Source organism: Neomonachus schauinslandi, chromosome 5, assembly GCF_002201575.2.
Source record: "Neomonachus schauinslandi chromosome 5, ASM220157v2, whole genome shotgun sequence".
In the NCBI taxonomy this organism is placed as follows: Eukaryota; Metazoa; Chordata; class Mammalia; order Carnivora; family Phocidae; genus Neomonachus; species Neomonachus schauinslandi.
Genome location: NC_058407.1, coordinates 125,054,389 through 125,067,485, shown reverse-complemented (window position 1 = coordinate 125,067,485; position 13,097 = coordinate 125,054,389). Strand labels below are relative to the sequence as shown.

Here is a 13,097-nt window from a genome sequence, read left to right as displayed (position 1 = left end):
TATTCTGTACTAATGAACTAACAGTATTGCTCAGGGTTTTCCCACTTTATTTTTTTTTTAAGAACTGTTTTTTTGTTTTTTAAGATTTTATTTATTTGACAGAGAGAGAGACAGTGAGAGAGGGAACACAAGCAGGGGGAGTGGGAGAGGGAGAAGCAGGCTTCCTGCCGAGCAGGAAGGCCGATGCAGGGCTCGATTCCATGATCCTGGGATCATGACCTGAGCTGAAGGCAGACGCTTCTCGACTGAGCCACCCAGGTGCCCCAAGGGTTTTCCCACTTTAGTGCATTCATTTTGGCAAGCAGGTAACTTCAGGAACTCCGGTGTGAACTGGTTTAATGAGTGAGGATCTGGCCCTAATTAATATAATTGAAGTGTTCTATGAGGAGGCTTTTGCTTATGAACTAGCAAATACAAGCAGGTGTAATAACTTCTCTTTAAAAATACAGCAGGTCGACCTCCACAGGCTTCAAGAAGACTCCTGTTTCAGCCTACTTTCCATTGTTACCTCCACTAGCATAAACGACAGGCGCGCTGCCGGAGGGCGCCGCCAGGGGGCGCAAGTCTACAGCGGCTTCGTCAACAACAGGGGCCCTGGAGCACTCCCTCCGCTCCTCTCGCTTGCTTCAGCTTCCACCGGAAGCGGTTCTTGTCAGTCGTTGTCAGGTATTTGAGCTTGTTTGTGGTGGGTTCGCGGCGCCTGACTAGGTGAGGCTTGGTTCCAGGACCCCGAGAGGGAAGCTCGAGCGTAAACCCGGGCAGCGGGATGGACGTTCTGAAATCGGAGATCCTCCGGAAGCGGCAGCTGGTGGAGGACAGGAACCTGTTGGTGGTGAGGATCCTTGGGGGTCGTGGGGCTTTGGCGATCGAAGACGTGTGGGTGGGTGGGTGGCGCTGGGAGTGAGAGGAGGGGTGAAGGGGTCTGGGCAGAGATGAGGCTTGGTGGGAGCTCCGCAGCTACCCGGAGCGGCCTCTCTAGACCCACCCTTTGACATCTCCTTCGGGAGTCTTAGGGAGGCGGGGAATTACAGCCGACCCCAAGATTTTGGCAATTTCTCCCCAGCTGCCCCTTTTCCCTCGAAGTTTCCCTGTCTGCTCCTTACACCCACTCCCATCTGTCCGTATTTTGCGAACGTGCCCCGGTTCTGGTGGTTCACGTCTGTTGTTTTACTAAGGGTTTGTGCCCGGCTGAAACGAGAGTAAGGGCAGGCCCAGAATTATTTAAAATCTGTGACTCCGTCCTACTGTTGAAACCTGAGTCTTTATTACATCCCCCGCAACACGTAACAAAAGTCTGTTGGCCAGCCCTTCGCTTGATAGGACGACTAAAACTGTTGTAGACAAACAGTGGAGTAAAAGGAGAAAAAGGAGAATTGCGTGATTTACTAGATGTTTATGACTTTGTTGCGTAACAATAACTGAGACCAGGGGTTCTCAAAGCCTTGGGCCTCCGGAGCCCTTTACACTTTTCCAAACTGAGGATCACAAAGGGCTTTTGTTTATGTATTTATCGATATTTACCGCATTAGAAGTTAAAGCTGAGAAGTTTTTCTTATTGAAGTTTAGTTGACATACAAAATTGTATTAGTTGCAGGTGCATAACATAGTGATCGACAATTACAAACATTAGGAAATGCTGACCACAGTGTGGTTTAACATCTGCCACCCACAAAGGTATTAAATGTTATTGAGTATATTCTCAATGCTGTACTTTTCATCCGGTGACTTAATTTTACAACGGGAAGTTTGTATCTTTTAGTCCCCTTTACCTGTTTTGCTCGAGCCCCACCCCATCACCATTTCTGTGTATTTGTTAGTTTTGGTTTTGTTTTTTTTAGATTCCATATATAAGTGAGATCATATGGTATTTCTTTCTCTGACTTACTTCACTTAGAGTAATACCCTCTAGCTCCATCTGTATTGTCCCAAATGGCAAGATTTCATTTTTTATATGCAACTATATAATTTTATATAGAATCGACGATTTATAGTCTTTATCTTTCTGCTTCGAACCATCCGTCAGTAGTTTCCAAATTTTTTACTGCCCCAGTCACTTTAAGAAATTTTTATATTTTGCCCTGATATGTATATGGAAAAAGTTTCATGAAACAGTTCTTACCTTAACTACATGTGATTCTATCATGTTTTAATCGGTTGTTTGATTTAAAAATGCTGGTTGGGAATCACTGAATTGTTTTCATTACCTTATCTGTAGCTGGAAAACACTTGTCTGTGTTACATTGTTCTTCTGGAAGAGCTGCCTCAACTTGGTCATTTCAAATGATGTCGCAGCTTTTTATTGTTAGTCCGAGAGTTGAAATAGTAAGTACTTACTGTGAGTGCCTCTTTGTTAAATTGGAGAAGCTCCTAAAATAGCCTCCTGTCACCTGTCCTAAATGATCTGCCTGGTGTAACTACTCAGGTAAGTGTATTCTCTGCGTTGCTCTCATTCCAATGCTTTGGGGCCTTGGTGTTGGTGAATCTTGAGTTAACACAGAGCATCATTATGTGGAAAACTCAGGGGGCTTAAACAGTGGAGCATAATTAGCAGTTTTCGTTGTCATTATGAGGATGGGCTTTGCGTAGAATTTTAGCTTTTTCTCCCCAGTATTTATTGAATGTTTTCTATATATTTCTATATATGCTACTCTGTGCCTCAGAGGATTAAAAAAAGTCATGCTTGATCCTTTAAGGAGTATGCATTCAGTTTCACAGAAAATAGAGAAGCCAACATGCAAGATATTCCTTGCCTTTTCTCCCGTTAAAACAGGATGAGGTGTCAGTTAAAGCTTGGCTCAGACCTTCCACCTGCACGCTGGATCCCAGCTCATCCTAGCACCACCAGGAACCTGAATGTCATGTATCTCATTTCTTCCTGTGCCTTCAGTTTACTGGCCTACCCCCACCAGCCCTGGAACATACTGATGTCTCTTCCACCTTTAACAGGGTGTTTTTGTTTTTTATAACTAGGCTTCTTAAAATAAGTTTTAATTCCTACACGCTCCTTAACATGATGCACAAAGGTTCCTGCCCCACAACGGTACTGCATCCGTTCTAATCAGGGACAGCAGTGACCTCCATGTTTTCTAGCTGACCTCAGCAGCATTTGACACTTTTTTTTTTTAAAGGTTTTATTTATTTATTCATGAGAGAGAGAGAGAGAGAGGCAGAGGGAGAAGCAGGCTCCCAAGGAGCAGGGAGCCCGATGCGGAACTCGATCTCAGGACCCTGGGATCATGACCTGAGCCGAAGGCAGACGCTTAACCATCTGAGCCACCCAGGCGCCCAGCATTTGACACTCTTGACCAGTCTTCTTTCTACATGTGCCCCTCCACCTTTCCTCCTTTATGATAGTACTAAAAGGATCTTGGACTTAAAAAGTCAAGAGTTAGTAATTTCTGTGCTGGTGAAAATCTGTGCCCATTACACCCTAGCACCAGAGTTGTTCTGGCTCTTTTGAACCTTTTGTCATTTTTTCAGTTATTTGAACTTGCCTTTCTTACTCATCCTTTTCTTTATAATAGTCTTCTATAATTTTCTTTTTTTTTAGATTTTATTTATGTATTTGACAGCGAGAGACACAGCGAGAGAGGGAACACAAGCAGGGGGAGTGGGAGAGGGAGAAGCAGGTTTCCCGCCGAGCAGGGATCCCAATGTGGGGCTCGATTCCAGGACCCTGGGATCATGACCTGAGCTGAAGGCAGATGCTTAACGACTGAGCCACCCAGGTGCCCCAATAGTCTTCTATAATTTTCTTCAGCTCCTTACTTCATGGTCAGTGAGTAGCCTTTGAAAGGTCCTTTTTTTTGTTTTTTTCTTTTTCCTAGTGTAGCCAAAAAACAGTGTGGTAGGGACTTTGCTGTCCTGTTGATAGCGTATTTTGACATCTGCAGAGTAGATTTTTCCTTCATTTTACTGTAAAAATTTTCAGTTGTGCAGAAAACTCAAAATTGTACAGTTAGAGGGGTGCCTGGATGGCTCAGTCAGTTAAGCATCTGCCTTAGACTCAGGTCATGACCTCGGGGTCTTGGGATCGAGCTGTGGGTCAGGCTCCCTGCTCAGCAGAAAATCTGCTTCTCCCTCTCCCTTTGCCCCTCCCCACCGCTTGTGACTTCTCTTTCTCTCTTTCTCTCTCAAATAAATAAAATCTTAAAAAATTTAAAAAATTGTACAGTTAGAAACTCACATGCCACAACCTAGATTCTGTAGTTAAACCTGCATTAACATTTTGCTCTATTTGCTTTATCATGTACCTGTCCAGAAACTACTTCAGAGTAGTTATAGCAGTCAGAACTTTTTAGGATCGGTGATAGGCTATTTTAGTAGCTTCTCCACAGTTTGATGAAGGGGCACGCACAAGGTTAAGTATTTCAACTCTCACAGCTTAACAATAAAAAGCTGGGACACCACTTGAACTGACCAAAGATGAGGGAGCTCTTTGGGAACCATACAGACAGGTGTTACTCAGCTGCAGATGGGGTAATGAAAACAATTTAATGATTTTAATATATTTCAAGTTAAGTTACAGACATTGGTACACTTTACCCCTAAACTATTTGGTGTGCATATCATTAATGAGCATTCAGTGTTTATTTATACCTCTTTTTATGTGTATACACAAATTTATATATTAAGAAATACACAGATCAGTGAATTTTGACAAATGCATATGCCTGTGTAATCCCATCTGTATCAAAATAGAGAATATTACCTCATTCCATCTTCCAGTCATTCCCTTTGCCTACCACCCCCAGGAGCCACCACTGTTCAGATTTCTTTGCACCACTGGTTGGTTTTGCCTGCTCTAGAACTTCACAGGAGTGTAATCATCAGACTGTGCTCTCTTCTGTGTTCCACTGCGTTTCATCATAATGGTTTGAGTTTTATTCATGTTGGATAGATCAGTTGTTCCTTTTTTTTGCTGAGTAGTATTCCATTGTATAAATAGAGCTGGTTTGTGAATCCAGTCTTCTGATGTTGGGCTCTTGGGCTGTTGCCAGGATTTGGCTCTGAAGATGAAAGCTGCTGTGGAACTTGCTTTATAAGTCTGATGTTTGCATTTCTCTGAGGAAAATGCCGGGGAGTGGAATTGCTAGGTCATAGAGTACATATATGTTTTCATAAAAAGCCACCAGACATTTTTCCAGTGTGTTTGGACCATGTTACACATCTACCAACAAGGAGGGTTCAGAGGTCCTCCAGTCGCGCAAGCAGTTTGTGTTGTCAGTCTTCTTAATTTCAGCCATTTGGAGGATTCTAGTGATACTGCATTGTGGTTTTAATTTGCATCTGCATGATGATGATAGTGCTTTCCATGTGGTTTTTTTTTTTTTTGACCATTTGTAGCTCTTTTGTAAAGTGTTAAAATTGCTTGCATTATTTTTTAATTGGGTTGGTTTTTTCCTTATTGTGTTGAAGGAATTCTTCATATATCATGGATTCCAGGTTCTGTCAGATTCGTCAGATATGTTTTGTGAATATTTTCTCCCAGACTATGGGTCTTCTATTCATTTTCTTTCTTTCTTTTCTCTCTTTCTCTCTCGTTCTTTCTCTTGTTCGTTCGTTCGTTCCTTCCTTCCTTCCCTCCCTCCCTCCCTTCCCTCCCTCCCTCCCTCCCTCCCTCCCTCCCTCCCTCGGAGAGGGAGAGAAGCAGACTCCGCTAAGTGGTGAGCTCGACACGGGGCTTGATCACCACCTGAGATCATGACCTGAGCCAAAATCAAGAGTCTGACGCTTAACTGACTGAGCCACCCAGGCGTCCCTCTATTCATTTTCTCAATCATGTTTTTTGAAGAGCAAAAACTTTGAATTTTGATCAAGCTAATTTATCAGTTGGTAATGGTTATTGTTCTGTGTGTCCTGTCTGGGAATATGAGAGTACAGCTAGCTGGAAAAAAGTTGGCAGTTCTTAAAAATTAAACATATCCGTACTATATACGATCCAGTGCCTCCATTCCTAAGTGGTAATTCAAGAGACTAAGGTATTCTTTTGTACTCTAAAAGCTTTTTGTGGGCGCCTGGGTGGCTCAGTTGGTTGGGCGACTGCCTTCGGCTCAGGTCATGATCCTGGAGTCCCGGGATCGAGTCCCGCATCGGGCTCCCTGCTCGGCGGGGGGTCTGCTTCTCCCTCTGACCCTCCTCCCTCTCATGCTCTCTGTCTCTCATTCTCTCTGTCTCAAATAAATAAATAAAAAATCTTTAAAAAAAAAAAAATAAAAAAAAATAAAAGCTTTTTGTTTTTATTTAATAAACAGAATTCTAAACAATTTTGCATCAGTTTTTTTGTATGATGTGAGGTAGTGGTGTGGTTTATTGCATTCCATGTGGATATCCAGTGGTTCCAGCACCATTTACTGAAAATAATTATCCCTTTGGATGGTTTTGGTGTCTTGAAAAATCAAATAATTGTGTAAGTGTGGCTGCATTTTGGGTGCTCACTTCTATTCTTGTAAACTGTTTGTTGATCTTTATGCCAATGCCACACTGTCTTTTGATTCCTGTAGCATTATGGTGAGTCTCAAGGTCAGGCAAGGTCAATACTACCACCACTACTACTACTAATTTTTTTTCTTTTCTTTTTTTTTTTGTCCTCCTCTTCCCCTTTCTCCTCCTTTTTTATTCTCTTGCTGTGATATTTTATTTTTAAGCAACTTTACTGAGGTATGATTGACATACAGTAAACTACACATTTTTAAAATGTGCAGTCGGGTGCATTTTGACCTAGGTATATACCTGTGAAACTTTCACCACAGTAAGAGCATGAACATGTCCATCTTACCCCAAAGTTTCCTTTTGCCCTTTTGTAATCCCACCTTCATGCCCCTCCCTGCCCCCCTACACCCACCCTGTCCACAGGCAACCACTGATCTGCTTTCTCTTACTTTGAATTAGTTTGCATTTTCTTGAGTTATTTGAGAAATTGTTCGGTATGTTTTCTGTCTTGTCTGCCTCCTTTCATTCAGCCTGATAATCTTGAGATTGATTCATGTGCTTGTATATATCAGTACTGCATTATTTTTGTTACTGAACAATATTCCACCATTGTATGGGGAAATCCCAATTTGTTAATTAAACCGTTGAAAGGCATTTGGGTTGTTTGCAGTTTTTGGCTGTTACGATAGAGCTGCTATGAACATTCGTGTACAGGTTTTTATATGGATTTATGCTTTCATTTCCCTTGACTAAATGCCAAGGAGTGAGATGGTTGGGTCATATAGTGGTTATGTTTAACTTTATTTTCTAAAAGAGTTTGTGTAAGATGGGGTGTTATTTCTTGCATACAATTTTATATAATTGTATATGTTTTATAGCATATGTAGTTACAGAATAGATTTCATTTGTGCAAAGTAAATTTTCATGTAGTTTTCTCCTTTGGTGATATCAGTGATAAAATACAGCCAGCAGGATTCATTGGCACTTAATAGTTCTTTCATTTTGAAAAGCATTGTGTCTTTTTTTTCCCTTCGGTGAGGACTTTCAAGTTTTACTCTCCTCAGGATTTTCATTTTTCAATTTCGAATGTATAACAATAGTCGCCATCCTATACAGTGTATCTCCATCAGTAATTATTTTATACCTGAAAGTTTGTACCTTTTGATCATCACCCATTCCCCACTCCCAACTCCTGCCTCTGGCAACCACTAACCTGTTCTGTGTATCTGTGAACTTGGTTTGTTGTTGTTAAAATTCCTCGTGTAAGTGGGATCATACATTGTCTTTCTCTCCTAGTTTACTTCACTTAGAGTAATGCCCTCAAGGTCTGTCCATGTTGTTGTAAATGGTAAGATTTCATTTTTTTATGGCTGAATAATACTCCATTCTGTGTGTGTGTGTGTGTGAGAGAGAGAGAGAAAGAGACCTTTTTTAATCCATTCATTCATTGATGGACAAGTTTCCATATCTTGGCTATTGAAAATAATGCTGCAATGAACATGAGAGTGCAGACATCTTTTCAAATTAGTGTTTTTATTTTCTTTGGATAAATACCCAGAGGTGCAGTTGCTGAACAATATGGTGCTTCTGTTTTTAAGTCTTTGAGGAACCTGCACATCATTTTCCATAGAGGCTCCACCAATTTACATTCCCACCAAGAGTGCACAAGTCTTCCCTTTTCTCCACATCTTCGCTAATGCTTGTTATTTCTTGTCTTTTTTTTTCTATTTATTTTTTTTATGTAGTGTTCCATGATTCATTGTTTGCGTATAACACCCAGTGCTCCATTCAATACGTGCCCTCTTTAATACCCATCACCAGGCTAACCCATCCCCCTAGCCCCCTCCCCTCTAGAACCCTCAGTTTGTTTCTCAGAGTCCATAGTCTCTCATGGTTCATCTCCCCCTCCGATTTCCCCCCCTTCATTTTTCCCTTCCTACTATCTTCTATTTTTTTTTTTTTTTACATATGTATTAATTTGTTTCAGAGGTACAGATCTGTGATTCAACAGTCTTGCACACTTCACAGCGCTCACCATAGCACATACCCTCCCCAATGTCTATCACCCAGCCACCCCATCCCTCCCTCCCCCCACCACTCCAGCAACCCTCAGTTTGTTTCCTGAGATTAAGAATTCTTGATAATAGCATTCTGACAGGTATGAGGTGATAGCTCCTGGTTTTGCTTTGTGTTTTCCTGATTAGTGATGTTGATTAGCATTTTTTCATGTGTCTGTTGGCCATCTCTACATCTTCTTTGGAAAAATGTCTATTCAGACCCTCTGCTTATTTTTAAATTGGATTATTTTTATGCTATTTAGTTTTACGAGTTCTTTTTTTTTTTTTTTTTTTAAAGATTTTATTTATTTATTTGAGAGAGAGAGAATGAGAAACAGCATGAGAGGGAGGAGGGTCAGAGGGAGAAGCAGACTCCCTGCCGAGCAGGAAGCCCGATGTGGGACTCGATCCCGGGACTCCAAGATCATGACCTGAGCCGAAGGCAGTCGCTTAACCAACTGAGCCATCCAGGCGCCCTAGTTTTACGAGTTCTTTATATATTTTGGATATTAACCCTTTATCAGGTGTGTGATTTACAAATATCTTTTATTGAGTAGGTTGCCTTTTCATTTTGTTGATGGTTTTGTTTGCTTAGCAGAAACTTTCTAGTTTGATGTAGTTTCACTTACTTTTTCTTTTGTTGGCTTTGCTTTTGGAGTCAGACCTAAAAACTCCTTGTTAAGACAGATGTCACAGAGCTTACTGCCTATGTTTTCTTCTAGGAGTTTCATGGTTTCAGGTCTTACATTCAAATCTTTAATCAATTTTGAGTTAATTTTTATGTATGGTTTAAGATAGTAGGATAGTTCAATTCTTTTGCATGTGGCAATCCAGCCCCATTTTTTGAACAGACTACCTTTTCCTTGTATATTCTTGGCCCCCTTGTTGTAAAGTAATGGATTATATGTACATAGGTTTATTTCTAGGCTATATTTTTTTTAAAGATTTATTTATTTATTTAGAGTACAAGCAGAGGGAGAGGGAGAGAAACTCAAGCAGATTCACTCCTGAGCGCAGAGCCTGACTCGGGGCTTGCTCTACAGACCCTGAGATCATGACCTGAGCCAAAATCAAGAGTTGGATGTTTGACTGAGCCACCCAGTCACTCCTCTGGGCTTTCTGTTCTGTTGCATTTCACCTGTCTGTTTTTATGCCATTACCTTTTTTTTTTTAAAGATTTTATTTATTTATTTGAGACAGAGAGAATGAGAGAGACAGAGAGCACATGAGAGGGGGGAGGGTCAGAGGGAGGAGCAGACTCCCTGCAGAGCAGGGAGCCCGATGCGGGACTCGATCCCGGGACTCCAGGATCATGACCTGAGCCGAAGGCAGTCGCTTAACCAACTGAGCCACCCAGGCGCCCTTTATGCCATTACCTTACTGTTTGGATTACTTTAGCTTTGTATTATAGTTTGAGATGAGGGAGTGTGATGCCTCCAGCTTTGTTCTTCTTTCTCAAAATTACTTTGTCTGTTGAGATCTTTCGTGGTTCCATATAAAACTTTAGATTGTTTGTTCTATTTTTGTAATAAATGCTGTTGTAATTTTGATAGGGTTGGGGTTGAATTTATAGATTGCTTTGAGTAGTGTGGACGTTTTCACAGTATAGGCATACCTTGGAGATACTGCGGTTTTGGTTCCAGACCACTGCAGTGAAATAGATATTGCAATAAAGCGAGTCAGATGAGTGTTTTGGTTTCCCAGTGCATATCAAAGTTACGTTTACACTTTATTAAGTGTGTAGTAATCTCATGTCTATAAAAATATAACTTAATTTACAAATATGGCTAAAATATTGCTAAAATATGCTAACCGTCATCTGTGCTTCCAGTGAGTTGTAATCACTGATCAGATACCATAGCAAAAAATAAAGAATAATAAAAGTGAAAAAGTTTGAAATATTGCTAGAATTAACAAAATAGGGCACAGAGTACACAAATGCTGTTGGAAAAATGCTGATAGACTTGCTCAAGTCAGGGTTGCTATAAATCTTCAATTTATAAAAGACTTAATATCTGTGAAGTGCAGTAAAACAACATAAGCCTGTACTAATTCTTCCATTCCACAAGCACAGAATATCTTTCCATTTATTTGTGTCTTCAGTTTCTTTCATCACTGTCTTAGAGTTTTCAGTGTATAGGTCTTTTACTTCCTTGGTTAAATTTAGTTTTAGGTAGTTTATTCATTTTTATGCAATTGTAAATGGAATTGTTTTCTTAATTTCTTTGATACTTTATTAATGCATAGAAACAACAGATTTGTATGTTGATTTTTGTATCCTGCAGTTTCACTGAATTCATTTATTCTTACAGTTTTTTGGTGGAGTCTTTAGGGCTTTCTATACATAATAAGTCTTCTGCAAATAGTGACAGTTTTACCTTTTCATTTTGGATTTTTCTTGAGTATTTGCTGTGTCTAGGACTTCCAATACTGTGTTGAATAAAACTGGTGAGAATTGATACCCTTGTCTTGTTCCTGATCTTAGAGGAAAAGCTTTCAACTTTTCATTGTTACTGAGTATGATGTTATCTGTGGGCTTGTCCTGCTTGGCCTTTATTATGTTAGTATGTTTCCTCTCTACTGCTTTTTTGAGAGTTTTTATCATAAATGGATGTTGAATTTTGTCAAATGCTTTTTCTGCATCTATTGAGATAAGATTTTTTTCCCCTCCATTTTGTTAATGTGGTATATCACATTGATTTGCCGGCATTGAATGATCCTTGCATCTCTAGAATAAATCCCACTTGGTTATGGTGTATGGTTCTCCAAATATATTGTTGAATTTGGTTTGTTAATATTTTGTTGAGGATTTTTACGTCTATATTCATCAGGAATATTGGCCAGTAATTTTCTTTCCTTGTGGAATCCTTGTGTGGTTTTGGAATTGGGGTAATGTTGGCCTAATAAGATGAGTTTGGAAGTATTCCCTCCTCTCTTTTGGAAGCATTTGTGAAGGATTTAGTATCAATTCTTTGAATGTTTAGGAGAATTAACCAGTAAATCCATCTGGCCCTGAACTTCTGTTTTTTGGGAGGTCTTTGATTACTGATTCAATCTCCTTACTAGTAATCAGTCTGTTCAGATTTTGTATTTCTTGATGATTCAGTCTTGGAAGGTTGTAGGTTTCTAGGAATTTATCCATTTCTTCTAGGTTGTCCAATTTGTTGGCATATGATTGTTCATAGTAGTTTCTTAAGATCTTTTGTATTTCTGTGGTATCAGTTGTAACATCTTTCATTTATGATTTTATTTGTGGACTGTCTCTTTTTACTTGATAAATGTAGCTGAAGGTTTGTTGATGTTTATCTTCTCAAAAAAACCAACTCTTAATTTCATTGATCTCTTATCTTTTTAGTCTCAATTTCGTTTATTTTTCCTCTGATATTTGTTAATTCCTTCCCTCTACAAACTTTGGTATTCATTTGTTCTTTTCCTAGTTCCTTGAGGTGTGAAGTTTAGGTGGTTTGAGATTTTTCTTGCTTCCTGAGGTAAGCTTCCCCCTTAGAACTGCTTTTGCTGCATCCCATAAATTTTAGTAAGTAGTACTTCCATTTTCACTTGTTTGAAGGTATTTTTCGATTTCTTCTTCGATTTCATTGACTCTTCGGTTGTTCAGTAACGTGTTGTTTACTCTCCACATATACGTGAAATTTCCAGTTTGCTCCCTGTAATTGATGTCTGGTTTCATACCATTGTGGTTTGAAAAGATGGTTGATGTGATTTCATTCTTCTTAAATTTTATTAAGACTTTCTTTGTGGCCTAATACATGATCTGTCCTGGAGAATGTTCCATGTGCACTTGAGAAGAATGTCTATTCTGCTTTTGGATGGGATGTTCGTATGTATGTGTTACGTCCAGCTGGTTTTAAGGCATCATTTCTTTATCTTGATGACCTGTCCATTGATGTAGCATTGTGTCTCTTCAGATTGTGTTTGTGTGTCCTCCCATTTGGTGTATTACTTTAGGGATTTTAAGGCTTATTTTCATATTTCAGCAAGATGTTGACCCTGCTACATGGTTGGTGAACTCATGTATAGTGTCTTTTTTTTTTTTTTTTTAAGAGAGAATGCATGCAAGAGAGCGTCGGAGCAGAGGAGGGGCAGATGGAGAGAATCTTAAGCAGGCTCAGCCCGAAGCGCCATGTGGGGCTTGATCACAGGACCCTGAGATCTTGGCCTGAACCAAAATCAAGAGTTGGATGCTTGGGGCGTCTGGGTGGCCCAGTCGTTAAGCGTCTGCCTTCGGCTCAGGTCATGATCCCAGGGAGCATTGGGCTCCCTGCTCCGTGGGAAGCCTGCTTCTCCCTCTTCCCCTTCCCCTGCTTGTGTTCCCTCTCTCGCTGTGTCTCTGTCAAATAAATAAAATCTTAAAAAAAAAAAAAAAAAAAAAGAGTTGGCTGCTTAACCGACTGAGCCACCCAGGCATCCCTATAGTGGCTTGCTTTGCATATTCAGGCTGTATATTTGTTGGTTTTCCAGTGTGTTTTTGTAGAGCTCTTGATGATGTTTGTATCTAATATATATAAACACTAAAAACCTTAACATGATTGAGGAAGGCTGATTTTTAAATGAATGAAATGTTGACAGTCATGGTTGAATGTTTTAAAT

At 40.1% G+C, this 13,097-nt stretch overlaps 1 protein-coding gene across 8 annotated transcripts in view; it reads left to right on the top strand.

Moving 5' to 3' along the window:
* The first annotated feature begins 643 nt into the window (after positions 1 to 643).
* PRPF18 (pre-mRNA processing factor 18) overlaps positions 644 to 13,097 on the top strand; it is a 49,707-nt gene continuing 37,253 nt past the window's right edge. For 5 of the 8 annotated variants that reach the window (XM_044915001.1, XM_044915000.1, XM_021696702.1 and 2 more), the window contains exon 1: positions 670 to 832. In XM_044915001.1, the coding sequence (XP_044770936.1) occupies positions 767 to 832 (66 nt within the window). In that variant the 5' untranslated portion in view covers positions 670 to 766. Of the gene's footprint in view, positions 833 to 2,215; positions 2,323 to 13,097 lie in introns of all 8 variants that reach the window. The other 3 variants (XM_021696701.2, XM_021696700.2, XM_044915003.1) reach the window with 2 other exon arrangements.